The sequence below is a fragment of the Peromyscus californicus genome, unplaced genomic scaffold (genome assembly GCF_007827085.1).
Source record: "Peromyscus californicus insignis strain IS unplaced genomic scaffold, ASM782708v3 Scaffold_5__1_contigs__length_169319896, whole genome shotgun sequence".
NCBI lineage: Eukaryota > Metazoa > Chordata > Mammalia > Rodentia > Cricetidae > Peromyscus > Peromyscus californicus.
This window is the reverse complement of record NW_026294573.1, coordinates 97,876,707-97,903,761: the sequence shown is the minus strand read 5'-3', so window position 1 is coordinate 97,903,761 and position 27,055 is coordinate 97,876,707. Positions and strand designations below refer to the sequence as shown.

General features: G+C 41.6%; 1 protein-coding gene across 1 annotated transcript; it reads left to right on the top strand.

Annotated features, from left to right (window-relative positions):
* The first annotated feature begins 625 nt into the window (after window positions 1–625).
* Window positions 626–24,125, top strand: Rnf20 (ring finger protein 20). Its single transcript, XM_052718788.1, has 21 exons — window positions 626–803; window positions 964–1,119; window positions 1,976–2,130; window positions 6,340–6,507; window positions 6,623–6,770; window positions 7,061–7,243; window positions 10,046–10,164; window positions 11,480–11,626; window positions 12,565–12,642; window positions 12,816–12,935; window positions 15,237–15,416; window positions 16,296–16,431; window positions 16,759–16,880; window positions 16,998–17,368; window positions 18,507–18,624; window positions 20,210–20,359; window positions 20,768–20,980; window positions 21,633–21,758; window positions 21,904–22,044; window positions 22,672–22,773; window positions 23,062–24,125. The coding sequence occupies exons 3-21, from the start codon at window positions 2,002–2,004 to the stop codon at window positions 23,236–23,238; spliced, it is 2,928 nt and encodes a 975-aa protein (XP_052574748.1). The 5' UTR covers window positions 626–803; window positions 964–1,119; window positions 1,976–2,001; the 3' UTR covers window positions 23,239–24,125.
* The last annotated feature ends 2,930 nt before the right edge of the window (window positions 24,126–27,055 follow it).

The window sequence follows — 27,055 nt, the reverse complement described above, 5'->3', positions numbered from 1 at the left end:
ATGAGTTTAGTGTGCAGGTAGTGCTAAACAGAGCCCCCCATTTAGGTATGTGGTTATTTATTTATTTTGGTTTTTCGAGAGAGGGTTTTTCTGTGTAGTCCTGGCTGTCCTGGTTCTCGCCCTGTAGACCAGGCTGGCCTTGAACTCACAGAGATCCGCTTGCTTCTGCCTGCCGAGGGTTTAAAGGCGTGTGCCACCACCGTCCCGCTAGAATTTCCCTTAAGGAAATCGTACAAGACCAGAAATCGGTCAAATCCCTTGGTTTTCCTGCAGAACTCTTGATCGCCTTAAAAAAAAAAAAAGTTGTTCCAGGCGTCTGCGCTTGGCCGTCTGGAGACTGACAGGACCGTCAGCTAATCGGCAGTTTGGACGAGTTATGATCGACTCAGTAACAGAGAACATAACAAAACGCTTTCCATCAGTGATGATAACGGGCTTCTAAGGCACAGACCAACACGCTAACAAAGGGCGCAGGTTCTCGGATCGGCGTTGAAGTCGCCGATCGCTTCAGGTCTTAAAGCGAGACCAGTTCCCGCCCCTCCGAGACCGCGCTGCGCCCTCCAACGTCACTTCCGCCAGGCGGCCTCCTACGCGTCACTTCCGCCCTCTCCTTCTCGTAGTGGAACGGGCGAAGTTGAAGCAACTTCCTTTTCTTTTTCCCTACTTCCTCTCCTTGCCTCCGCCTCCGGGAAGCTCATTCCCCTTCTCAGCAGGTCTGAAGTGAGGGATGGGATTCCTACACCGGCCTACGTGAATAACCGCTGGGAGCCGCGCGCCCCGCGGCGGGAGCGGCGGGAGCCCAGGTTCGCCCTGGGGTCGGGTTGTGATGGCGGGGAATCCCTCCGGCGGACTCCCGGGTCCCCTCCTCCAGGCCCGTAGCTAGCCACGCCGAAGCTGCGTTCGTTGGACGCTTTCCAGTCAAGTTGGGGCTCCCTGCTCAGCTCTTGTCTCCTCTCTTTCCAGGCGAGGTCCGACTCGGATTGCTGCTTGCCATCGATGCCGCCTTGTCCTGGAGCTTGAATCGGAAGCCAGCCGGGTGTAGTTTCGTGATGGCCGGATTTCTCGCGAAAGGACTCTAGCATCCATTCCGCCTCCTTGGAGCCTCGGAACCGGAGTCCGGTAGGGGATACTAAAAGTGTACCTCGTTTGTACAGATGAAGAAACGGGAATTGTTGGCAAATGAGGTCTCTTAAGGCAACCCGGCTTCCCAGACGAAGCGCTGGCATGCCCACCTAGGTCTGACATTTTTGGAGCTACGAAGAGAGCCTTTTATTAAAAGGAACTGTAAAGAGAACGCTTGCATTTCTTGGATGAATAGTGTTTAACTGACATTATGATAAACTATTTTTATGATTATGTCATCTGTCCGTTACAGTTAAGTCTAGCAAGCATATTGTTATTCTTGGTTTAGGAAACAGGTTCAGAGATAACTTGACTTGTATAGGATTAATGACTTCGCTAACAATCCCCACATCTCTTTCAGCTCTGAGTCTCCGAACACTTTAACGTTAACTTCTGTCATAAATAAACTGTCCTGCTCTTTATTTTTGTGTCTCAGGAAGTGGAGTCCTAAAATTTATTCAGTCTCTTCATTCTTTGACTATTATTTTATTTATTTATTTATTTATTTTGAGGCAGGGTTTCTCTGTGTAACTTTGGAGCCTTTCCTGGAACTCACTCTGTAGCCCAGGCTGGCCTCGAACTCACAGAGATCCGCCTGCCTCTGCCTTCCGAGTGCTGGGACTAAAGGCATACACCACCACTGCCCGCCTTTATTTCTTATTAACATCTTATGTAGACATCTGCAATCCTGTCAGTTCAGCTCCCATTTCTCACAGATCCTGCCCCCCTGGTTATAGAATTCATGCTTCTAGATGTGGAATAAATTGCTAGTTTTTATATACTCTCTCTATATACTCTACATTGTTGCTTACTTTGCATATCTTAGTTCATGTTTTTTGTTTTTCCCATTCAGGAAAGTGACTCCCATCTTATGCCGAGATGTCGGGGATTGGAAATAAAAGAGCTGCTGGAGAGCCAGGCACATCTGTGCCTCCAGAGAAAAAGGCAGCTGTTGAAGATCCAGGGACCACAGTGGAAACAATTAAGCTAGGGGGTGTCTCTTCAACGGTATGAGAAACCATGCTGTGAAAATGTGCTTAGCTTCTGTCAGTTGTAACTTGAAAGTAAAAAATTATGGAAGCTTTTTGAATTAAGGGAGAGGCATTAGAAAAGAAGAAAAGAATAGGTGAAATGATGTGGTGATCAGTTTCTGAAGTGAGGTGTATTGATGTTTGATCTGTATTTGCAAGGTGTTCCTCTGTGTTCTTTTGAGAGTCTGGTGGCTACTATCGTCTTTGTTATAGTTCGTTTGCATTTTTCATTTACTGAAAATTTAGTGCCATGTTCTGAGAGGCACTCTAGCAAAGCCTTTGAGAGTGCTGGTGCTGAATGAGAGTCAGATCAGCAACCTAGGGGGTGCTCTCAGCCTTGTCTCTAAGCTGCATGGTCTGTGTTATTTGCCCTGTGCCTGTGTTTGTTTGTGAAATGAATCTGCAGTGCCTGTGTGTGACAGGTTATGACAAAGTGGGAGTCCCTGTAAAGAGTTAAAACATTGCTCTGAACGTAGTAAGTATGCAAGAAGAATGAGCTGCTAGATGTTACTGGACTAGGTAATGCGATAGACAATAAAGTATTGTTTCTTTTATGGCCAGTAGTATCTTTAGGCATCAGAAGCTTAGAGTTTGATGTAGATAAGATTCTATATTTGGCTTGGTCAAGGGAATATAGTGTGCAGACACTTTCCATTTGTATTTCTTGTGCATATTGATGCTGAGGTTCAGAGAAGTTGATTTTGTTTTTCAGTCAGAATAAGATCTTGCTTAGTAAATTATTAATGAAGTGTCATTTAGGGAGCTGCCCTGGGTTCTAGTACTCCATCCTGCTGCCAGAAGGTGGTTTTGTCTTAGCAGCATTTATTTGTGCACCCTACATGCATTTATGCCATTCTCCAGCCTGACCTGCTATTTGCTGGTCGCTGTGCTTTACAGCCCGTAGACTAGAGTTTCCAGAGTGGTACTGACAAGCAAATAGGTTGATGGAAGGAAAGCAGAACACACATCCCTGTTTGGACTTCAGCCGGAGGGCAGCAAGGAGACCCAGGAAGCTCCTGTGGGAGCACGGATTATCACGTGTGCACCTAGCAGAACTGTTTCTCCCCCACCCCCACCCTGACAGCCTCATCTTTCCTGTCTCTTCTGAGGGTAATAACTCCTTTTATGCACTTTTAAAGTTTTCATAGTGAGCCAGCTGAGGTTTAGAGGCAGGAAAAGTGAGAATCTAATGTCCCTCTGAGTTGTGAACTCTTGCAGTATGAATGGAGCTGTCCACTCCAGCTGTTTTAAACCTGGCTCCTGACAAAACAGCACAGAAATATTTGCTCTAAACAGAAGGGCACTGGAGTTGTCCAAATGAGAGATCATTGTGAACTGGATCGAGGAGGCAGCGTAGACGGAATTCCTGACAGACTGGATGAAGCCCATGAAACGGAAGATCAGTGTAGGATTTGGGGAGTAAGGCTTTTCTTACTGGGCAAGAGAAGAACATGAGAGGAGTCTGTTCAGGAGCTGTGGGGAGTGAATTAGCTTGTTTTGGTTTTGAACATTAAGGTATCTTTTAGAAATTAGAGTGGATAGGGAGTTGAGTAGAGTAGCTTTGACCATGGAGACAAGTCTGATTTGGAGGAGACGCAAATGAAGAATGTTTTGATTGGAGTGAAGGGAGACATTGCATTCGGCACCAGGTAGTTCACTGGAGACTGAGGCCTGTGCTGAGATAGTGGTGAGGCCAATCATAGTGAGCTTAAGAACATGAGAGGAGTTAGGGAGACTGGGTAGAGATAGTGCTTTGGAAGGTGTTTGGTCACAAGGTCAAGCAAGCTACAGGTGGCAAAAACATGTTTCTCCATAGAGGCACATGGATAATAACAGCTGAAGTAAACTTGCGTCTATGTGCTACGTCTGGAAGGAACATGAAAACACATTCCAAGAATGATTCTGTGTTTTGAAGAAACTGAGGTGACAAGACCTCCTGTCTTGTTTTCTTGGAGTTTTCTCTCAAGCACTCAGAATACTCACACAACTCCATTCTTGGACTGTGTTCCGACACGTTACTAATAGTACAAATAAGCTGGCCCGGGGGAGCTGCTAGTCACTACCCTGACATACTAAGCCTTTTAACTGAAAGGGAAGACGGGAAATAAAAATCTCACTTTCACCAATTTTTTCATAAAGTGAGAGTGTTAGCCTTTTAGCTGATTTCTTTGCAGAGCATCCTGCTCTCATCATCAAGCAGTTTGCTCTGCTTCTTTTTGAACTTAACGTTTTTGGTTGTTGTTGTTTTAGACAGGGTTTCTCCATGCAATAGCCCCAGCTGTGCTGGGACTAGCTCTGTATACCAGGCTAGATTCACCTCTGAGTGCTGGGATTAAAGGCGTGTGCTACCACCGCCCGGCTGATAAACTTTAACTTTTGTGTAAGAAGAAAAACAAAAAAGCAAAAGTGTCAGCCTTTCCACCTGTTGTTTCGTTATCTGTGATTATTTTCCTCACACTGTTGCCTCCTGTATTCCCCAGCTTCTCCAAGGACAGAAACTAGAGAAAGTCGAAAGATACTAAGGCCTGGGGAGTTGCTGATGGACGAGAGGGTCGTTCTTTGTAGTCTAGGCTGACCTTGAACTCTAGCTCCTCCTGCCTCAGCCTTTTATGTTTGTACCACTGTGCCTACCTTGGAGAATGAGATTGTTGCTGAAAGGAAAGGAGCCTGAATAGAAGTTGAAGTCTTCAGAATGTGTGCATTGCTGGAGATATAGGTTAACAGTATGGTATTGCCTTACATGGTCATGCCTGGCCTACATGAGCCCTTTTCTCAAATTAAAATGAGAAAGAAAGAAAAAAAAGTACATAGGTTGGTGAGTTGAATGGGTCAGAGAGTTGGGGGAACTTAATAGTTTCCTGTTTAGTAACTTATATTTCTTACTAAATAAGGAACAAAGCCATCTCTTTAGTATTGTGTGAAAGGGGGGCTCCAGAGAATTTGACACTACTTTAATGGAGAGTGGATGCTCACTTGTTAATATTAGAAATTTATTTTGTAAAATCACCAATTTTCTTGGTTTATGGAGTTTCTGTAGAAATCTTGTTATATGGAGTACAGGGACAGAATAATCATATATCTGGATTAATTTAGGTTGAGATTTGTTCATGAAGATAGAATAATGGATTAAGGATATAGGAGAATGGTAGATAGTGTTTGAAGGATTATATTATAGTATATAAGCAAAGTTGAAAGTAATGGAAATGAGACAGAGTGGAAGAAAGTTAGTTCCAAAATTCTGGAGATCTAAATGAGGTAAAAGGCCTATTGTAGGGACATGAGATACCTGGAGAAACATGTTTTATTCAGGAAATGGGAAACTGGAATGGAGCAGAGTTCTGGATGATTCCTACAATGTAGGTTTTGGAATAAAAGGCATCCTTGAAACCCAGTGGTGGAGACAGTCATTTGGCGTTGAAGAGTTCAAAATACTGACAAACTGAGTGCTGGGTGATTAGATGGTTCATCTATACCTATGTTTAAGTCACCTTATAACATGGGTAGGTATTGGACTAGAGAACATCCTAAGTGCCAGATCTTGAGTGAATAAAGAGTGGTGCCTAGGAGATTGAAGACAGTGTCTATAAGTTAGATAGTGAACTAGCTGCATGGTAGAGCCTCAACGTTGTGTTACTTTGTGGAGATTTATAGTAATAGAACAGTGAGATGGTAGCTTGAGAGTCTACCATACTTGCTGTTTCCTTACATGATCTTATACCTGTTCCTTTGTTCTTCTGCTCCCACTTCTTACCTAATTGCTAGTTGTAAGATTTCTTTGTGTATGTATGTATCTGGGTGTATGCGTGTATATATGGGGCCAAATGATCTTCTTCAGTTGCTGTTGACCTTGGTTTCTAGACAAGTTCTCTTACTTGGTCTGGAACTCACCAATTAGGCTAGGCTGGCTGGCCAGCTATCCTCAAGGATCCACCTGTCTCTTCCTTCCCTGTGCTGGGATTACAGCATGTGCCACCATGCTTGACTTTCTTAGAAGTAGGCCCTAGGGATCAAACTTAGGTGCTCATGCTTGTGTGACAAGCCCTTAACCAGCTGAGCTATGTCCTTAGTCCTAGTAAAGATTTGTTTATTTATAGAAAATAGCTAATGAACTACTGTGAGCTTGTTGAGTTTAACAGCTCGTTTGTCTAATTTCTTTGTGGCGACTAATTCTGGTTTCCTGGGGCAGGAGGAGTTAGACATTCGAACACTGCAATCCAAAAATCGTAAGCTAGCAGAAATGCTAGATCAGAGACAGGCCATTGAAGATGAACTTCGGGAACACATTGAAAAACTGGAGCGACGCCAGGCCACGGACGATGCCTCACTGTTGATTGTAAACCGGTACTGGAGCCAGGTAGCCACTTTGTATGTTTACCCAAGATTCATAGCAGCATTTTCATTCTTAGTGCTCGCTTAGTTTCCCAACCCTTGCCCCTTTCTTTTCTGTTAACTGTACATATCCTTCCCAGTTCGATGAAAACATCCGTATCATCCTTAAACGTTATGATCTGGACCAGGGTTTGGGAGACCTCCTCACAGAAAGGAAAGCCCTGGTTGTCCCAGAACCAGAGCCTGACTCTGATAGCAATCAGGAGCGCAAAGATGACCGTGAGAGAGGCAAGTGTTGGCGAGGAATCTGTCATTGCATTCCTTACCTGGCTGCTGTTTGAGCTTTGCTGTGAGGCTCGCCCGTTGAGGGGGGCGGTGGATTTTGTTCTTTCTGGCTTTATAATTTGGGAGCTTTTTTTTTCTCCCTGTGTCTTTGGGGGGCGGGGGGATTCTGTAACTTGCATTAGTTACATAAGTTTTTGAAGATGAACTTTGCTTTGAGGCTGTCCATTTGAAGGAAAATTTGATATTTCCAGATTTATAATTTTGGGGGCTTCTTTCTCTCCCCATGTTCTCAGGGGAAGGGCAAGAGCCAGCTTTCTCTTTCCTTGCTACCTTGGCCAGCAGTTCCAGTGAAGAGATGGAGTCACAGCTTCAGGAGCGCGTGGAGTCTTCCCGCCGTGCTGTGTCCCAGATTGTAACTGTCTATGATAAACTGCAAGAAAAGGTGGAGCTCTTATCTCGGAAATTGAACAGCGGAGGTGAGGAGAGAAACTGGAGACTGGGAGGCTTGGGAGGGGAAGAACTCAGTTCTGTGAGGCTCAGGGTGTAGCTCAGCGGTAGAATGTGGCTAGCTATGCATTGGGCCCTGGCTTCTATTCTCAGCACCAAAAAGCAGAAATGAGGAGGCTCAATTTCATTAAATTCCATGGAGTTTTAAACCTTGTGAGTCTCAGTGTAATTAGCATGACATGCTAACTTTTTATAAGTAACAGAATTAATTTTGACTGTTGGGACTTCAAAAGGTGAGTTTTAATGTGTTCTTTTGTTGTTGATGTTCTTAAAGAGAGTTAGATGAGATAGTGAAGTATGACTCCTGTGTTTGAAGAGATAGAATGGGAAACCAATGGATAGAAAAGTCTTAAAATCAAATTATCATTTGGAATACTATTACTGAGTTTTAATGTAGGACTTATGTTCCTTCAGTGTAGAAAGTGTACTAAAATGACTAAAGGTCTTTAGTCGTTTGTGACAGATCTCTTTTTCAAATGCAGATAAAATACCTTGATTTTAAGTTTTCAGTAATAGCCATGGTCTGGTTATTTCATCTTTTAAAAAAAAGATTTATTGTGTGTATGTATATGGTAGGTTGCATATACATGTGAGTGTGAGTAACTGAGGAGACCAGAAGAGGGCATTAAGATTCCCCTGGACCTGGAGGTAACAGGTGATTGTGAGCCGACTGATGTGGATTGCTGGGAACTGAACTGGGGTTCTCTGCAAGAGCAGTGCACCCTCTTAACCACTGAGGCATCTCTCCAGTCCTCTGGTTGTAGTATATTAGCTGCCCTGATTATCATCAAGATATTTAACTTTGTCTCTAAAATAGTTAGGTAGAACATGGTTTATTCATTGGGTGAGCAAGCAAATAATATTATTCTATATTTTCATTTTTAAGGAAGTTTTTAAGTTTTGCTTCTTTTTTTGTTATATAGTAATTAATAAGCTTGCTCATTTGTATTTTATTATTAATTAGGATACTGCAGTGGGGAGTGAATGGGTGTGACTACTCTTTCCGATTACTATAAAACAAGCTGTGTGATACTTCTGTCTCCCTTGGCTCTAATTGAATGTCTAGAGGGTACTGTTAAATCATAGTAATGTGGGAAATATACCATGTACAGAGGCTATGTTGATGTTAAATTTGATGTTTTAAGTGGATATCAAGTACATTATTTGCTATATTTGTAAAGGGACTAAACTGAGTAGTATATCAAACAGTACTAAGGAATATTGTGGAATTCTGGGTCTACAAGATTGCTTAGCATTGAAGGCACTTGCATGCAGGCCTGCCAGCCAGAGTTCAATTTCTAGATCCCACATGGTGGCAGGAGACACTAGTTCTTGTGGGTTATCGTTTGACCTCCACATGCACATGTCTTTACACATAGGACAGACACATGCGCACACAGAGAAAAAAAATTTGATAATGTATTTTAAGATTGGATTTAAGTTTAAAAAAACATTTTATTATAAATTCTAAATAGCTAACCTGTTTGTGACCCAGAGGAAATTTGTGTTCATAAAAAGGTAAAGATATATATGGTATGAATTATAATTCTGAGTATTAACTTTTTTGAAAGTTCATTTTCATCCATAGGTTTGGTTCTTGTTTAAAGGAGTTAGATTTATGGCTTATTTACTAATTTACTAAGCACTCGCTGAGTTTTTATTGAATTTTAGGACCTGTCATCAGAATTTATGATATGGAAAGAATGAAAATTTAGGTGCTAGTACTTAACTCAGGTTGACTCAGAGTCACCATTTATGTACTTACTTTGCCATGCCCATGGAGATTCTTAATTAGTAAGTTTGGGATGGATCTCAGGGAATTGTCTGTCTTAAGAGTTCCACAAGTAATTTTCTGTATGGAAACTGGGAACCCACAACTTGACTGGCCTATTCTATATGGTTTAGAGAGCAGTGGCATCAGGTAGTGTGGGAACACATTCTCTTTAACTCCAAAGGATAATGTGTGTCCTGAGAATAATTGGTTGTATTTCTAACACTTAGATTGAGCTGTAATAGTTGTGAATCTAATTTTAAACACATGAATTGGAGTAATGAATTGTAGAGATATAAATTGTATATTTGTATATAATGTGTACATTATATCCTAAGAGTAATTGATTCCATTTGTAGTGCTTTAGCTTGAACTGTAATAGTTGTGACTAATATTAAACACATGAGTTCAGCATGTGTTTAATATTAAAGATGTAACTTGTGCATTTATAAATATTCTGTACATTTTTTATTTTGAGCTTCAGGGTTATACTTAACATAATATTGTGGTAAATGACTCCTGTGTTTTATCTTTGTTCCTCATGATTTTATACGTGATTATTTGAAGATAAAAATTGTGCTTCCTGTCCCCTCATCCCAATAGATGCTTCATGTTGGTTTTAGCTAATAATAGGAATTTGTGATTGCCTTAAAAAATAAAATTATATTGCTTTAATTTTGACACTGCTTAGAAATCTTGTCTATTCTAAATTCTAAAGAGTCCATTTTTGGTGGTGGAAATTGTATCTGAATAAAATTATATAGCCTTCATTTATTTGCTCAAGGCATTTGTCTTAACCGAAAGAGATGAGGGTAGGTGATGGTTGCAGGTTGACTCATGTACTTAACCAATTAACTCTCTGTGAGCTAATAGACACTCGGTTACTTTCTGACGTTCCGAGGACAGTGAGGTGAGCTGGCAGGTCAATGGTTTGGTGCAATAGAGAGTCTTGAAGCTTAGCCTGTCAGTGCTAAACTAAAGTGCAGTCCTTTCTCCTCAGATAACCTGATAGTGGAGGAAGCAGTGCAGGAGCTGAACTCTTTCCTTGCGCAAGAGAATGTGAGGCTCCAGGAGCTGACAGACCTCCTTCAGGAGAAGCATCACACCATGTCTCAGGAGGTACTTGACCAGAAAGGAGTGACAGCCATTCTTAGTAGCTCTGGCTGACATCAAGTCAGACTTAGGAGAACTTTGAGAGGTCACTTTATTCTAGAAAGCATACTTCGACATTGAAGAGCGTGTGAGGCAATAACAGTCAACACTGAGAGATCAAAGTCTGTGGAAAGGTTAAAGGAAGAAAATAATTAAATATTTCTCATGCCTCCACTTAATTGATAGTTTGGGATCTTCATTATTGGGAAGAAATGTCACAACACAACAAAAATTGTAAATCCCTAAATAATTCACTGCCCTAAATATAAAAGACTATGAACAATGGTACTGAGGAATAGGTAGGTGAAAGTTCAGCAGGGAGTGAGGTAAGGGAACTCGTCTGCATTAGTGATGCCATAGGAACTTGGAATGTGAGTTTTCACTCCAGACTAGGCCACAAATAGTTCCATGACTAACACATGTCAGACAAAAATAACCTAAAGGTATATACAGAGTAATGGGAATGTGGGGCAGTTTTGTAATCAAGATGCTGAGTAGCATCAGCTGGTTGATAGCTCCTTAACAGAATTGGTCTTGGGGAGATGGCTCAGTGGATACAGAACTTGTCATGCAAAGTTGAGATCTCCAGAATCTACATAAAGCTGAATGCAGTAGTATGGGTCCCTAATCTCAACACTCCACTCTCTAAGGTGAAATAGGAGGCGGAGACTGGAGATGCCTGGAAGTGACATATGACAGGAAATTGGAAGGCAAGAACTTAATCTGAGGTTGTTCATCTCCACATAACAAGCTGTGGCACATGTGTGCCTGGATATGCATGCGAACACATACATGCTCACACTCACATACAACCTGATTGTAAACTGCTCAAGAATCAGCTTAAAAACACTAGAAATTTCCATTTTGTTCTATGAGAATTATCACTTCTGGATATGTAGAGAGAGAAAGTAAGAGATGTTATTGATTTGAATTCATATTTTTCTAAAATATTTGGTACCGGATGTTTTCTTTTTCTTTTTTTTTTTAAATTTTCATTTTCTGATGGATTTGTGGTCTGTCTAGGGAAATGATGTTTTTCATGGGATTTCGAGAGATTACAATCTTAACTAGCCTTGTCCTTGTGTGAAAGTTTTTAGCAATTGTTTGTTTCTGTGATTGTAGCAGTGTCACAACTGTTCACCTGAATCTATGACTTTATTTTTATACTTGGATAATTTTTTTCTAAAATTGTGTATGAGCAAGGGCTAGTTTTGTGGAATTTGGAACTTTTTTGACTTGATCTTTTTGTTGTTGTTTCTGAATGCCTGTCTTTGGGACGTAGTTCTGTAAGCTGCAGGCTAAAGTAGAGACAGCTGAGTCAAGAGTGTCTGTCTTGGAGTCCATGATTGATGACCTGCAGTGGGACATTGACAAAATCCGAAAGAGAGAACAGCGGCTCAACCGACATTTGGCTGAAGTCCTAGAACGGGTCAGTGCTGTTTTATAAAGGCTTTTAAAATTATTTACGAATGTATTTTTATTTATGTATATGCATGTGTGTGAGAGAGAAAGGGAATATATTCCATATGTGTGCAGGTGATTGTGGAGGCCAGAAGAGGGCAGTGGGTCCCCTGGAGCTGGTGTTACATGGGCTTGAGTCTCCAAGTGTGGATGCAGGGAGCTTCCCAGCTGGGCTCCTCTGCAAGAGCACAAGAGTCTTTAACTGCTCAGCCATTATCTCTCCACCCTCTGACTTTTTTTTTCCCAAGATAATAGTCTTTCTTTTTTTCTTTGAGACTTTTATACATGTATACAATATATTTTGATCCTATCCATCCTCCATCCAATTCTTCTAGAACCCCTTTCCATATGCTCCCTTCCAAACTTCATTTTTTGAAAATAACCCACTGAGCCCTATTAGGACTGCTATATGCTCATGGGTGGGCAGCATACCAGGGGCTGCATCCCCAGAGGAAAATGACTTTCCTTCCCTTAGCCGCTATCACATGCCAGTAGCTCTTCAGCTAAGGGTAAGGCAACCTCTTTCCCCTTCATTGCTAGTATATTGGTTAGTTTGATCTTGTGCAGACAGCCATAGCTGCTGTGAGTTGATGAGTACAACCCTGTCATGTCCAGGAGACATTGTTTCACAGTAGTCCTCTCTTCCTTCTAGCCCTTAATAATCTTCCCTGAGCTCTGAGTGAGTGAGTGAGTGAGTGAGTGAGTGTGTGTGTGTGTGTGTGTGTGTGTGTGTGTGTGTGTGTGTGTTGTCCTGTTTTTGGCTGAGTACTTGATTGTCACTTGTTCTCAGTACTTGGAGCAGTTGTATGTCTGTAGTAACTAGCATCCACTGCAAACACAAGCTTTTTTTTGAGGACTCATCTTACCCATGCACCTGAAGTTTTCTGGTCTCTCTGTTCTCTGTAGGTGAATTCAAAAGGCTATAAGGTATATGGAGCGGGGAGCAGTCTCTATGGAGGTACAATCACCATCAATGCCCGGAAGGTAGAGTCTTCCCCACCTGGGACATGGTGTTTCATTGGGAATAGGCCTTGTGCCTAGGGACTGGGATTGGTTCCCAGGCAGGAGTGGAACAGTGAACATGGGAAGCATGAAGTGGGATGTCTGAGGAGTCCTTTCTCCTTGTTCTCATCTGCTGTTTTCCTGATCCTTTCCAGTTTGAGGAAATGAATGCAGAGCTTGAGGAGAACAAAGAGTTGGCTCAGAACCGACATTGTGAGCTAGAGAAACTTCGCCAAGACTTTGAAGAGGTCACTACACAGAATGAAAAGTTGAAGGTAGGAGGCCTAGCTCTGAAGGGTGAGAGGAAGCAAATGCTTTGTTCATCAGCATGTGAACCTGCATACTTTATGAGGGACGAGAAAATTATAGACAAAATGCAGCCTCTTCTAGGATACAGCTCAACAAATTAGGTGTAGTGAAATATACCTTAACATGGCAAAGGCCATTTGTGACCTGCCCACTGCTTACATGCCCTGTGAAGAATTGCAAGGTTTAGGATGTCCATTCTTGCCATTCTGGTCAGTATCATCCAGATTGGAAAGATTGGAGAGGAAGAAGTACAGCTGTCTCTGTCTACAGGTGTGATGATCTTACACACATGCAGGCGTGATGTTCTTACGCACATGCAGGTGTGATGATCTTACGCACAGAGACTGTAGAGACCCTTGAGAACTAGAAATGAGTTCAGTAAAGTTGCAGACTATAAAATCACTAACAACAGACTTTATGGAAATGATCTCATTTTATAGTAGCATTAAAAATAGTACATTTAACCAAAGATGATTGAACAAAGAAAATGTATAGTTGTACAATGGAATGTTATTCAGCCTTGAAGAAGGAAATTTAGTCATTTGAAGTAGCATTGATAAACCTGGGGGACATGCTAAGTGAAATAAGGCAGACAGAGATAGACAAATATAGACAGAAATTTCTCCGGTCCTGCTTTGCCCAGCAGTTTGGACAAATCTCTCCTGCCCTCGGTCCCACAGCCACTTATAAAATAATCACACAGATGCTTAATATTAATTACAAACTGTATGGCCTATGGCTCAAGCTTCTTGCTAGCTAGCTCTTATAACTTAACTCAACCTTTTTCTATTAATCTATGTATTGCCACGTGTTTCGTGGCTTTACCTTTGTGCCATTACATGTTTCTCCTTGGTCAGTGGGCTGGCATCTCTCCCACTCTCCTTTCTTCTCCACTTTCTCTTTTGGATTTTCCTGCCTGGCTCCATCCTGCCCTGCCATAGGCCAGTGCAGCTTTATTTATTATCCAATGGGAGCCACACTTATTCACAGCATACAGAAAGATATCCCATAGCAGACAAATACTGCTTGAAATATATGGATGCTAAGAAAGTGGGTCTCTTAAGAAGCAGAGAATAGAATGTTGGTAATTGTAGAGGACCTTGGAGAGGTACTGATTAATGGTCCCAAGTTTCAGTTGCAGCTTGGGTAAACACTGGAGGCCTCACCTCCATATGGTGACTGGAATTTGATAATTCTGTATCGTGTACTTAAAATATGCTTGGAAAGCTGATCTTAAATGTTTTCAATATACAAAGAGCTAACAAATAGTAACTGGTGGATTAATGGTAGTTATTTTACATAGAGCTTGTATAAAAGAACACCATGTTGTATATCCTAACTATGTGCAGCTCTAAATATTCCTAGTAAAACCAGGGAGATGTGCCTGCAGCTCTTGTTTGTGTACTGTGTGCTCACTTGCTTTTGCATACATTGTCTGTACAAGTCTTGTTCTGAAACAGACTTACAGTAACCAGTAACGATTCATAGACTAAATCAAGGTTTGTTGACTTAGAATTTGTTGAAAAAATGAGCAGTAGAGTTATCAGGGTGAGTAGGGTAAAAGTGAGTGTTTATAAGATAAATGGCAGGAAAATGTGCATGCTGTGCGGGAGTGTTGGTCACATGGTGTTTGTTGCCAGAGATGGGTCACAGATTTGGCTCCGCAGTTTCCTGTAAATGCAGGGTTAGTAACCCAGTGGTGTTCATTCCTGCCTATTACAATTTTCCCTTGCAGAGTCTTTAGGAGAACAAATTCTTCTGGAAGTCTTCCTTATCCTTCTTTCATCCATAGCCTGTCATTTATAGTTTATTTCTTGATTAATAAATAATAAAGATATTTGAACTGAAAGTAAAAACTTATTAAAATTCTTGGGAAATTAAAGCAAATGATTGCTGAGGAAAAACATGACCATTTTTACTGCCAATCAGAAATATTCTCTGTGACTGTTAATAAAGAACAGCTAGTGACTGGGGTCTTTAGCTGTGTTTTAGAACAGATGTGCTGGTCAGGTCAGTTTCATGCAACTCTTTCAGCAGCTCTTCTAGCTTCTTTGGATTGGGATTTAAACAATGTGAAACACATATGAAAGTAGTCCTGGGTGACCTAGTTTATGCAGGGACTGGGTTTTACCCAAAAGTGGTAGTATAGACTTCATAATGGTCTGAGTGATGGCTTCAAGTGTATGGGGCATCAGTGAGTTTAAGATATTTTCCCATTGTAACTTGAGCGACAGTTCTGACTTGCCTTTCCCTTGGGCTTTCCTAAGGTGGAATTGCGGAGTGCGGTGGAGGAAGTGGTTAAGGAAACCCCAGAATATCGCTGCATGCAGTCACAGTTCTCTGTCCTGTACAATGAGAGTCTACAGTTGAAAGCCCACTTGGATGAGGCTCGGACTCTGCTTCATGGCACCCGGGGAACTCACCAACGCCAGGTCGAGCTCATTGAGGTAACAGTGAACTTTTCTTTGTTGTAGTGGTGGGTATGAGACCCAACACACTACCACTGAGCCAGCCATTCCCTCTCCTTCTTTGTTTTCTCTATGTGATTGCCTGCCTAAGAAATTTTGTGGTTTTACTCCCATGTATAATTAATATCCTATTCATCCAGTGGGTGTGTAAGATAACAGAATTCCTGCTCTCATGGATCTTACAGTCCATTGGGAGAGTGGGGCTCATTAGGTTGCAGCACGATTCAGTGGTATTTATCTAAAGATGTGATAATGGAGGAGACAGAACATCTGATTTGACTATGAAGTCTTTCCTAGGAGAAGTGGATAATAAAGATCAAAAGTGTGTTGGTAGTGAGAGAAGTAGAAGTGTGCCCTGGGACCAGCCTTCATGAAACTGTGGCTACAGCTCATACATATGGGGAGAACAGGTGGACATTGTGCCTTTGTGGCATTTCATGCACATTTAGGTAAATTATTGTGGAGGTAGAACTTTGATTTTTATGTTCAACTTGTGTCTTCTGTAGTCCTTAAGATAATGTTTAAAGTAGTTGGAGTTTTCATGTATGTTGGCTAAATAAATTAAATGTTAGTTTATACTTACTTCTAGACAGTTTATGGTTAGTTCTCCATCTGAATTGTAACCTCAGAGCTAGATGCCATGTCCTTTCAGTGCCATTTCCTTCAGGGTTCTGCCAGGTTCTGAAGTCATGTTTCTAAATCACATCTGGTGTTTTGCAATAGCAATGTGGAGATTTTCAGAGTTAGCATTCTTTTCTTAGCAGTTTTTTTTTACCGCTTTATCTTTTTAGATTGTTACAGATTGAATATAGGAGACAGAGTAAAGTTATATGAATTTTTTTGGCTCTTTATCTGCAGCGAGATGAGGTTAGTCTGCATAAGAAGCTGAGAACTGAAGTAATCCAGCTGGAGGACACCTTGGCCCAGGTCCGCAAAGAGTATGAGATGCTGAGGATAGAGTTTGAGCAAACCCTTGCTGCCAATGAACAAGCTGGTAAAATCACTCTTGCTCTACCTGTGTTCTGTCTGTTGTAAATTCTTTCTTTGAAATAAAACAGGAGTTTTTTTGGGATTCGTTAGTTCTAACTTAAACTCAGAAGATCTGAATGAAGCACCTGGAATCAAATCCTGTAACTCATTTTGACCCAAAGCCTGGGCGTTTGTTTTCATTCACTCAAGCAGTTTGATTTTCATCTTCTGAGAAAGAGCATTTTTTTGTACCTCTCCTTGCTATTCAGAAGTTCCTGATTGGTTCTGAGCTTTCTCTCCTTGAGCCTTTGCCCTTTTCAAGGCTCTTCATATTGCTGCTGTGTTTTTTCAGGTCCCATAAACCGGGAGATGCGGCATCTCATTAGCAGCCTCCAGAATCACAACCACCAGCTGAAGGGGGAGGTCCTGAGGTATAAGCGGAAACTGAGAGAGGCACAGTCTGACCTGAACAAGGTATCCGGGCACCGTGGAATAAGCGTTGTTTGCCATGGTGAGGGTGAGGGTGTTAGGAGTGAGGGAAGGAATCTGCTCCACAGAGCTGATGTGTGTCTTCCTTGCTTTGTCTCCTAGACACGGCTGCGCAGTGGCAGTGCCCTCCTGCAATCTCAGTCTAGTACTGAGGACCCCAAGGATGAACCCACAGAGCTAAAGCAGGATTCTGAGGACCTGTCCACTCACCCTTCAGCATCAAAGGCATCTCAGGAGGAGGCCAGTGAAGTTAAGTCCAAACGAGATGAAGAAGAGAGAGAACGAGAAAGGAGGGAGAAAGAAAGAGAGCGAGAACGAGAACGAGAAAAGGAAAAGGAGAGAGAACGAGAGAAACAGAAACTGAAAGAGTCAGAAAAAGAGAGAGATTCTGCTAAGGATAAAGAGAAAGGGAAGCATGAAGATGGGAGGAAAAAAGAAGCAGATGTTATCAAGCAGCTGAAGATTGAACTCAAGTAAGCGACATTTGTCGTGATTCAGAGCCCGAACCTGAGAGTGAACTGTTTGCTTTAGGGTGTATGGCTCACCAGTCATTACATAGTATTTTAGGTGTAGCTTAATGTACAATTAATATGGTCTTGACTTTCAATCAGATATGTAGCCAGGTGGCCTACCTGGCTATTGTACAATGTTGCTGAGTGGTTAGGAGCTAGTCAGCTCCTGGTTGAGGCCTTTACTTCTCATGAGTTCATATTAAGAAAACAGATACTACATTGAAGTAGCACACCAGAGACTACTGGAAATTGACTACTGCTTTTAGGTTTGGGTAATTTGCTGGCATCACTTGCATTTTAAATTATCCTACATCTCTAATTTATTTGCATTTGACTCGTTTGAAGGTATGCCAGCCTCAAACCAAGAATTCCTTAGGCAGTTTCCTCCTACAGGATCCAGACAGAAGGATAGATTTAACTCAGTGCAGCATTATCTTTGTCCCCACATAACATATTGTCTCATTTCCTACTGCATAAACAATAATGTCTGGTGGAACTGGCTTTTCTGACTCTGTTTTTCATGGTTTATTTATACTTTGAATTTAAGTGTTATTTTTCATGGTTTATACTTTGAATTTAAGTGTTCGCTGTGCTTAAAGTACTTGAGCTCACATGTCGTTAAGCTTAAGAATTTAGTAAGAAATGAAGTGTTAGTCTCCAACTGATGTTTACATTGTCATTGCCAGTCCTAAGACTAGCAGTTTATTTTAAACTTTCAAAATTTCCTTGTTTTTGATTTTTTTTTAAGTACACTCATTTCCCCCTATAAAATATCACCCTAGTGATTTGACTAAATATATCCCAGATCTGTCTACTAACTCTCAGTTTCTGAGTGGCACCACTAAAATGCCTGTGTCAGAAGTGCAGCAGTTACGTACTGTATAACTTTATGTTGCAGAATTGAAGAGAGAAGTGATTCATATGTATGGGTTTCTTTTCTGTGCTCTCCACGTATGCTGCAGAAGTCTGTTGGTAACCTATGAAAATGATAGAGAGTAGAAAAACTGTTGTGAAATAATCGCGTTCCATCCCAGTGCTCTTGCTCTGATGTCCTTTGTTCTCTCCCTGTTGTTCCTTTGCCTCCACCACCCTGACATAGGAAAGCACAAGAGAGCCAGAAGGAGATGAAACTGCTGCTAGATATGTATCGCTCTGCCCCCAAGGAGCAGAGAGACAAAGTGCAGCTAATGGCAGCTGAGAAGAAGTCGAAGGCTGAGGTAACCGGGCCTTCTGTCATCTGTCAAACTGGTGACAGTCTTCATCTATGGGTTGTCTGTAGCTAGAGTTTTCCTGCCTGGTCCACAGTCAGGACAAATCTCTGTCACCCGCCAGTCCCACAGCCACTCAAACCCAACCAAGTAAACACAGAGACTTATATTGGTTACAAACTGTATGGCCGTGGCAGGCTTCTTGCTAACTGTTCTTACAGCTTAAATTAATCCATTTCCATTCATCTATACCTTGCCACATGACTCGTGGCTTACCGGAATCTTCACATGCTGTTTGTCATCATGGCGGCTGGCAGTGTCTCTCTCTGACTCAGCCTTCCACTTCCCAGTTTTTTCTCCTCCTTGTCCCGCCTATACTTCCTGCCTAGCCAATGGCCAATCAGTGTTTTATTTATTGACAAATCAGAGCAACACATTTGCCATACAGAACATCCCACAGCAGGTTGTCCTTTGTGCTTTCATCTTTAACGCTAGTGTTCAACTTAGGAACTTTGTCCCCTTTTTCAAAGACTGTCTATGGGTATGATAGCGCACGCCTTTAATCCCAGCACTCAGGAGGCAAAAGCAGGTTGATCTCTGAGTTTGAGGCCAACCTGGTCTATGGAGGGAATTCCAGGACAACTGGGGTTACACAGAGAAACCCTGTCTCAAAAAAGCAAAATACAAAAACAAAACAGAACAAACAAACAAACAAAAAGACTCTGATGTCAGGCCTTTTCTCTGCAAGGTAATAAAATATGTCAGAATTACAAGAACTTGGAGTAGGTTTTTAAAATTTTTCATTCCTTGGTCCTGAGAAATTATTACCACTTTATCTTTGTTATTACTATAGTAGTTCTCTTTTTCTGGTTGCATTTGAGAGGGATTTTTTTCTTTTAATTATTTTTTATTATTTTGTGTGTAAGGGTGTTTTCCTTGCCTTGTCTGTGCATCACATGTGTGCCTGATATCAGTGGAGGGCTGAAGAGGGCACCTAGAACTGGAGTTAGAGATGGTTGTGAGTTGCCATGCAGTGCTGAGAATTGAACATGGGTCCTCAAGAAAATCATCCAGTGTTCTTAACTACTCAGCCATCCCATCAGCTCTGAGAAGAATGTTTTTTTGTGTGTTTGTTTGTTTTTGGCTTTCTGAGACAGGGTCTCTCTGTGAAGCCCTGGCTATCCTAGAACTCATGATATAGGCCAGGGTTGGCGTCACACTCTCAGGGATCCACCTGACTCTTCCTCCTGAGTGCTAGGATTAAAGATGTACACTGTCATGTCCATCCCAAGAGGAATGTTTTTATTTTTGAAAACATGTATTTTATTTTTGAGGCCTAAGGAGAAAACAGTTTGAACACTTCCAAAGAAAAGTATGTATAATAGGCAAAGCCTCAGCCTGTAAATACATTTCATGTAGGAATGATGTTGAGTGGTGTGCTGAACTGAGTTGTGCTCAGTTTATCATTTATCCTGTTCCACAATTCTGTACTGTTTGCTTATGTAGGGCTTCCATGTGTGCATAATGTTGATAGAGTTTTGGAAGTGTTTGATGGCTTCTCTTAGTTTCTTACGTGATCCTTTTCCTCCTGTAGTTGGAGGATCTCAGGCAAAGACTCAAGGAATTGGAGGATAAAGAGAAGAAAGAGAACAAGAAAATGGCTGATGAGGATGCCTTGAGGAAGATTCGGGCAGTGGAGGAGCAGATTGAATACCTACAGAAGAAGCTAGCCATGGCCAAGCAGGTGGGCATGCCTTTGTTAGCATTTGAAGTAGAAATCCGAAAGGTAAGTTACTGTCAGGGAAGTTTGACTTTAATCCTACTCCTCTTTGTTGTTCATAATTTCTATCAGTTTCTTTGTTATTACATTGAAATTCTTGTCTGTCATCCTTCCCTTATTTTGTTTTGTGTATCTGACAGCAGAGAATTTATCTTTACCTTCAGTGGACTAGCTGTTGTTTCAGACATTATTTTCTGAGGACCTCGTCTTTCTCTGCTGACTGGGACCAAGGGATATAGTGATTAGAAAAGAAAAGTTTTTATACTTTATGATCATGGGCATAAAACTAATGCAGGTGAATAGAGGGAAGGTCTACTTTCCTCTGCTCATCCTTTGGCATTGTCAGATTTGCTAATTGCTCCCTTGTTTTAGGAGGAAGAAGCTCTCCTCTCTGAGATGGATGTCACAGGACAGGCCTTTGAGGACATGCAGGAGCAGAACATCCGTTTGATGCAGCAGTTGCGGGAGAAGGACGATGCAAACTTCAAGCTAATGTCGGAGCGAATCAAGTCCAACCAGATCCATAAGTTGCTTAAAGAGGAAAAGGAGGAGTTGGCTGACCAGGTGTTGACACTGAAGACCCAGGTAACTGGGCTGAGTGGAGTTCTTCGTTCTGTTGAGGTCGAGGCTTCCTGCAGTAAGACACCCCCAGAACTGACCGTCATTCTTCCTTTCTTTGTGTGATAGAAATGCTGCACAGTAAAGTGTATGCTAGAGTCTTACCTGATGGTTTCTTCTGATCTGGTTGATTCTGATGTTGGGGTGAGAGTTTGTGAGTGAGAGGCCAGAAGTGGATGTGTGATTTTGCCTTTTACCTGTTGGGATTGTTTGACTCTACTTTGTGGATTGATTTCAAGAAAAAGTCTAATTCAGAACCTCTAGCTGTTCTGAAAGAAATGGAGTTAAATTTGGTTTGAGTCAAGTGCTTATATTCTGGTTGGAGTGGCCATGTTTTGAGGATTAGTATAGCTACAGAAGATGAATATCCTTAAATATAATCTTCTATTCTTGGCAATTTAGGTTCCCAAACTCTGAATATTTGTAAATTATTTTATGTGAAAAGTTGAAGCCTTCAGTAATCATAATCTTGGATATATTTTGAAAAGTTCATGGGAAAAGCCAGCAATAGCTTGACATTTCTGACATGTTGTAATTTTTGAGGATATGTGGGTAAACAACAAAACTAAATTTATTTTCCTACCTGCTTACATTAAAATACGATTTTTCTCCGGCACAGGTGGATGCCCAATTACAGGTGGTAAGGAAACTGGAAGAGAAGGAGCACCTGCTTCAGAGTAATATTGGCACCGGGGAGAAGGAGCTAGGCCTTAGGACTCAGGCCCTGGAGATGAATAAGCGTAAGGTATGCTGGCCTCTGTAACCTGCCATGATGGGTGGGCTCGGGGGCAAGTGAGCAGAAGCTGCCTGGAGTGTTTCAGTTCACTCTGGATGTCATTTCCCTCCCTGGAAGAAGGAAGGATAAGGTGATGTTTCTGCATTCCACATAGGCCATGGAGGCAGCCCAGCTTGCAGATGACCTCAAGGCACAGCTAGAACTGGCTCAGAAGAAGCTGCATGACTTTCAGGATGAAATTGTGGAGAACAGTGTCACCAAAGAAAAGGACTTGTTCAATTTCAAACGAGCACAGGCAAGAGCAGTTGTCTTTGATTGTATTTACCTTTTCAGTGCTTTCTGAGGGCTGTGGTGAGTGGTGTACACCATGAACTGCTGGACTGAAGGGCCTGTGGGAAGGGACTGGCATTATCTGCTTCATGCCATGTTCTTTAGTTGTGAAACAAATAGCTGCGGAATCTGTACAGTGGTGAACTGTTAAGTAGGAGTACAACTTCAGTTGAAGGTTAAAATCGCACTGCTATTCTCTTTTTTCTCATGCCGGCTGGTTCTTATGATGGCTTCTGTCCTTTTCCATAGGTCTGTAAATGATTCAGTCCAGGTCTACCCTCACCATAAAATCAGTTAGTTACCACAAACTGAGGCGGCCTGCTCTCTGGGGTTCAGGTTGTGTTCTCACCTGACCTAGATTGCTCTCATTGGTGCAGTTCTAAGTTGGGGATAGGATTAGGGTTGCCTGTTCTGAAACAAAAGTGTCTTGTAAACAGGCATTTACAAGTTCCTACATTCCTAAAGATAATTGGACATGAAAGGACAGGAAGTTCTTTGTTTCTACAATAGAAAGGTCAAGTTGGAGAAATGATTTCTGTCAAAAATGGCAGCTCTGGGAAATATGTCTACTGTGTTTGCTGTCATGCTGCAGGAGGACATATCTAGGCTTCGAAGGAAGCTGGAGACCACCAAGAAACCAGACAATGTGCCCAAGTGTGATGAGATTCTGATGGAGGAGATAAAGGACTACAAGGTTAGAAAAACTGACTGGGTGGTATCTGTGTTTGTCAGTGCCTGAACTGGCCTACTAATGCACAGAGACAGTAGATACTGACTTTAAGCAAAGGCAGCAGTGGTCTACTGGAGCACTGAGAGAGTAGTCACTGACCTTCACACGAAGGCAAGCAGAGAGTGGTTTATTTTTTCAGGGGAAAGTGATGCTCTTTTCCTAGAGCTCAGCAGTCTTGTTGATTTGCTTATCTATCATAGGCATTTGAGTCATAAGCTTTATGGTTCCTCAGACTCTGATTTTCATTTTTAGGCACGGCTGACCTGCCCCTGCTGTAACATGCGGAAAAAGGATGCAGTGCTGACCAAGTGTTTCCATGTTTTCTGCTTTGAATGTGTGAAGACTCGCTATGACACCCGCCAGCGCAAGTGTCCTAAATGTAATGCTGCTTTTGGTGCCAATGATTTCCATCGCATCTACATTGGCTGATCACAGTCAAGACAGAGGAGCTGGCTAGGCAAGCACTTACTCATTAATCACCAGGCCTCTACCTCTTCTCGCCTTGACAGTTGGCCAACTCCCTTGCTCCTCAGACATGTCCAGCTCTGCTCTCCAGTAACTGGAGAAAGAACATTAGTGAAAAAGACCTCAAGTCTTGGGTTTTAGAATGAACTAGAAGCTACTACTGTTTGTCTTCCCTATCAGCTTTGTTTGTGTACTCTCAGATTTTTCAGCATTTTCTTCTTGGGCCTCTCCTATTAACTTGGATTGCCCATTCCTCCTGAAGAAGTCAGGTTGATAGTTTTGACATTGAGGAGAGAATACAGGTAGAGTGAACATATGCTATTATGCAGGAGAGAGCTTTTAGAAATAAGCTTTCTTTGGGCCCAGACTTCTTGATTTGATTTGGGTAGTAAACCTTTTCTTAACTTAGGTTATAAAATGGTATAATTGTGATAGTCTCTCCTGGAAGGTTTGAAGCCTTAATGAAATTATATCCAGATAATTCAATCCATTTCCCACTTCTACCAAAGTGACTTTTAGGGTCACTGGGATTTCTTGCTAAGGTTATTTATGTTTTAAGAATTCAGATACTTCGTAGTTTTTTAATTTCTTAAGGCCAGAATAATATCAAACATGACAGGTCCTATGTTTTTTACTGAAATCAGATTTAGAACTTAAGAAGCATCTGGAATGAGATTGTGAAGAGATCTGGGTAGTCTGGGAATGTAGGGAGGTGTTGGTGAGCTATGAATTACTCTCATTTGTCTCTCCAGAGGGATTGCATGATCCCTGTTTTCCAGAAGATTCTCAGTAATGTTTCTGTAGGATTTTAATACACTCTACATACTTCAATTAAAGCAGGATTCAGTTTGTTTTTGTGTTTGTGGTTTTTTTTGTTGTTGTTATGAATAGTTGATTTTATTATACCTGCCATTCCAAAACTGAAATTTTAAGATAGGGTCTCTTGCAGTGTAACCCAGGCTGGCTTCAAATCACTACAGTACCCTTTTCTCAGCCTTGCTGGAGCTAAGATTGGGGATGTGTGCCACCATGCCCCAGTGAAATGGATTCTTTTGAACAGAATTAATAAAATTAATAGAGTGGCTGTGTTGCCAATATTTAGTTTTTTGATCAATTGAGGTAGTTTTCTCCCTTCCCAGTTGTTTTGAGTCCATACTGACTACCTAAAAGGAAGAGTATTATTTAATCTTCAGCACAGTGGCTGTGCCTAAATCTACTGCTATTTCAGCCAGCTGTTGTGACTCTGCAGTTACCAGTGGCGTGGTTGCTCAGGGCACTGTCTGGTGGGAATTCTGTTCCCATAGACTCCTGCTTGGTTGCTGGCGCTAAAGATAGCTTTAACTAAATATCATTCTGTTTATACATAAGACTCAAGATTCAAAGTCTAGGGTGAAAACCTGCTAGCTCAGAGAGGCTGAGTAGCAACTAGCTGACTTCTCCTTGTTGGCATCTTCAAAAGGGCCCATCCTTCCACTCAGCAAAAAACTAAAGACTACCACTCAAAACCCCTCCCTACTGCTTCTGGTGCATCTTTCTATCTCTTTAGATGCCCTGATGCTCTATGATTACTTTCTGTCAACTAGTTGTTAACACAGCCTCCTGACCCAAGGTTAATTTTATTTAATTAGTACAAATGCTAACTCAGGGTTCACGGTGTGATCGAATGTCCTCCAACAGGAGAGACTACTTAGGTCTCCAGTTCACTGTGGAGATTAAGTAGTTTCCCTGGTGGGCTTTGGGTGAGAACTTTGAGTTTTTTAGAAACTAGCAGAGCAGAAGTTTTCTCTGCCTGATAAAGGGTTTATATAAAGTGGATCCCTTCTGATCAGTACCTGGCCTAGATAATGGTCAAGGGCATGTTCCCTGTCTGTCCTCACCAGCTGCCATCATTGGGCCTTGTGATAAATCCCACCATTATGTGATAGGGATTTAAAAATGGAATCTGCTTGTATGGGATTCATTTGGGTATCAAGAGAGGACATTGGACTGTTGATTCTGCTGCCAAGCATATATACGTGCATGTTTATGTGCACACAGCTCGTTAGGATTAGGCCCTGCTCCTAGACATGACTGTTGCATTTACTACCAGGACATGCTCCCCTTCCTGCTGGCACTTACAGGGAAAGCTTGAGCATAACGAGGAACCAACTGGACTACTTGGGCAGTGGGTGGTTTATAATATTAGCTCTTCATATCAATTGACTTAGAGGTGCAGCTGCTTGGTACCAGGAGAGCATTGGCCTGTGGGGTGAAGTAGAGGGAAGCATTCATTCCATAGAATGCTGGGTTAAGAAGATGATACTCTAAGTGACAAATTGAGGTCTAGGCAACACAAGGTGAGTTCTCAGAATCATTTTTAGGAAATGTTCAAAAATGGTGATTTTTTTTTCTCCCCACAGATTTTCTTTCCCTGATAGGAATGTTGTGAATAGATTTCAGGAATACATCTGGAATTTCATGTCACATTTTGTCTTGGTTTTAAGTACATGACTTAACAGCTCTTCAGATCCTCAGAGGAATTTCAAAATTTGACATTCTTCTAAAGTTAGAAATAACAGCTCTAGATCCATAGAAAAATTACAAGGTAATTTCTGTATGGCAAAGTTTCTCAATTTAAAGTAGAAAGTGTCAGATATTGTGGAGAGTTCTCTCTCCTTCCCTCTTGTCTCCTCCCTTCCCTCCCTTCTCCTTCCCCCGTTTTCTATTAGAAAAATTTTAGTGATGTTGACCAAAATCAGGCGTGCTCAATCGAAGGTATAGGTATGGTTTATCTCTACTCACAGGGGTCCTTTTCAAAGGTAATGAGCTGCTTCTGCTAGCTTTTATATTATTTATGAATTTCTATTGGATACTTTGGTTTTTTTTTTCCTTCTCTGTCCAGATCACTAGTTATCCCTGTCCTCCCAGGACAGAGAAATGCTGTGCTTACAGAATAATGTGCATACCATTGGAGTGATACATGATTTGATAGTGTCAAGACAATAAAGTCATTATTTGTCCTCCAGACCTACTGGGATGGTGATGTTTATTGTTTTTAGAAGTGATATATTAGTCTCATTCCCATTGTCATATGTTGGTTGGAATGCCTTTACATTTTGTTTTTCAAGATTTTTTTGTGGGGTGTTTTTGTTTGTTTATTTTTCCTGAGGATAGCCAGTTGATTGATAAAGTCTCAGTGGGTCTAAAGAAGTACTTTGACTTTTGTAGTGGTATGAATGAGAATGACCCTCATAGAGTCATGTATTTGAGTTCCCAGTTGGTGGAATTGTTTGGGAAGGATTAGGAGGTATGTGACCTTGTTGGGGGAGGAAGGTCACTTGGAGTGAATTTGAGTTTTAAATGCCCGCGCCATTTCTAGTTAGCTCTCTACCCTGCTTGTGGATTGAGAAGTGGGCTCTCACCTCCTGTTCCAGTACCATGTTTGCTTTCGGCCATGCTCCTCGCTGTGATAGTAATGGACTCTAACCCTCTTGAACCATGAGCCCCAAGTTAAATGCTTTTTTTTTTTTTTTTTGGAATGTTGCCTTGATCATGTTGTTTTATTACAGCAGTAGAAAAGTAACTAAGGCAACTAGTTACTGTCATTAAAGTCATGATTGACTTGTGTAAAGTAGGTAGGAACCAAATAAGAAATTGTTGGTTTGTGTGTATGTTGGATTGAATTTACACAGTGAGAAATCCTTGGCTTGGAAAAAATATTTAGATCTTAAATGTTAGGAATACTAATTGTCCCATGATAAATAAAGTTTAGCTTTACCTTCCAAGGATTTCTGCTCAACTT

Excerpts from the sequence above, each read along its gene's own strand:
- Rnf20 (XM_052718788.1), top strand. The coding sequence starts at position 2,002 with ATGTCGGGGATTGGAAATAAAAGAGCTGCTGGAGAGCCAGGCACATCT. Across the intron at positions 6,508-6,622 it reads TAAACCGGTACTGGAGCCAG|TTCGATGAAAACATCCGTAT; the intron begins GTAGCCACTTTG and ends TATCCTTCCCAG. Across the intron at positions 16,432-16,758 it reads TGCTGCCAATGAACAAGCTG|GTCCCATAAACCGGGAGATG; the intron begins GTAAAATCACTC and ends GTGTTTTTTCAG.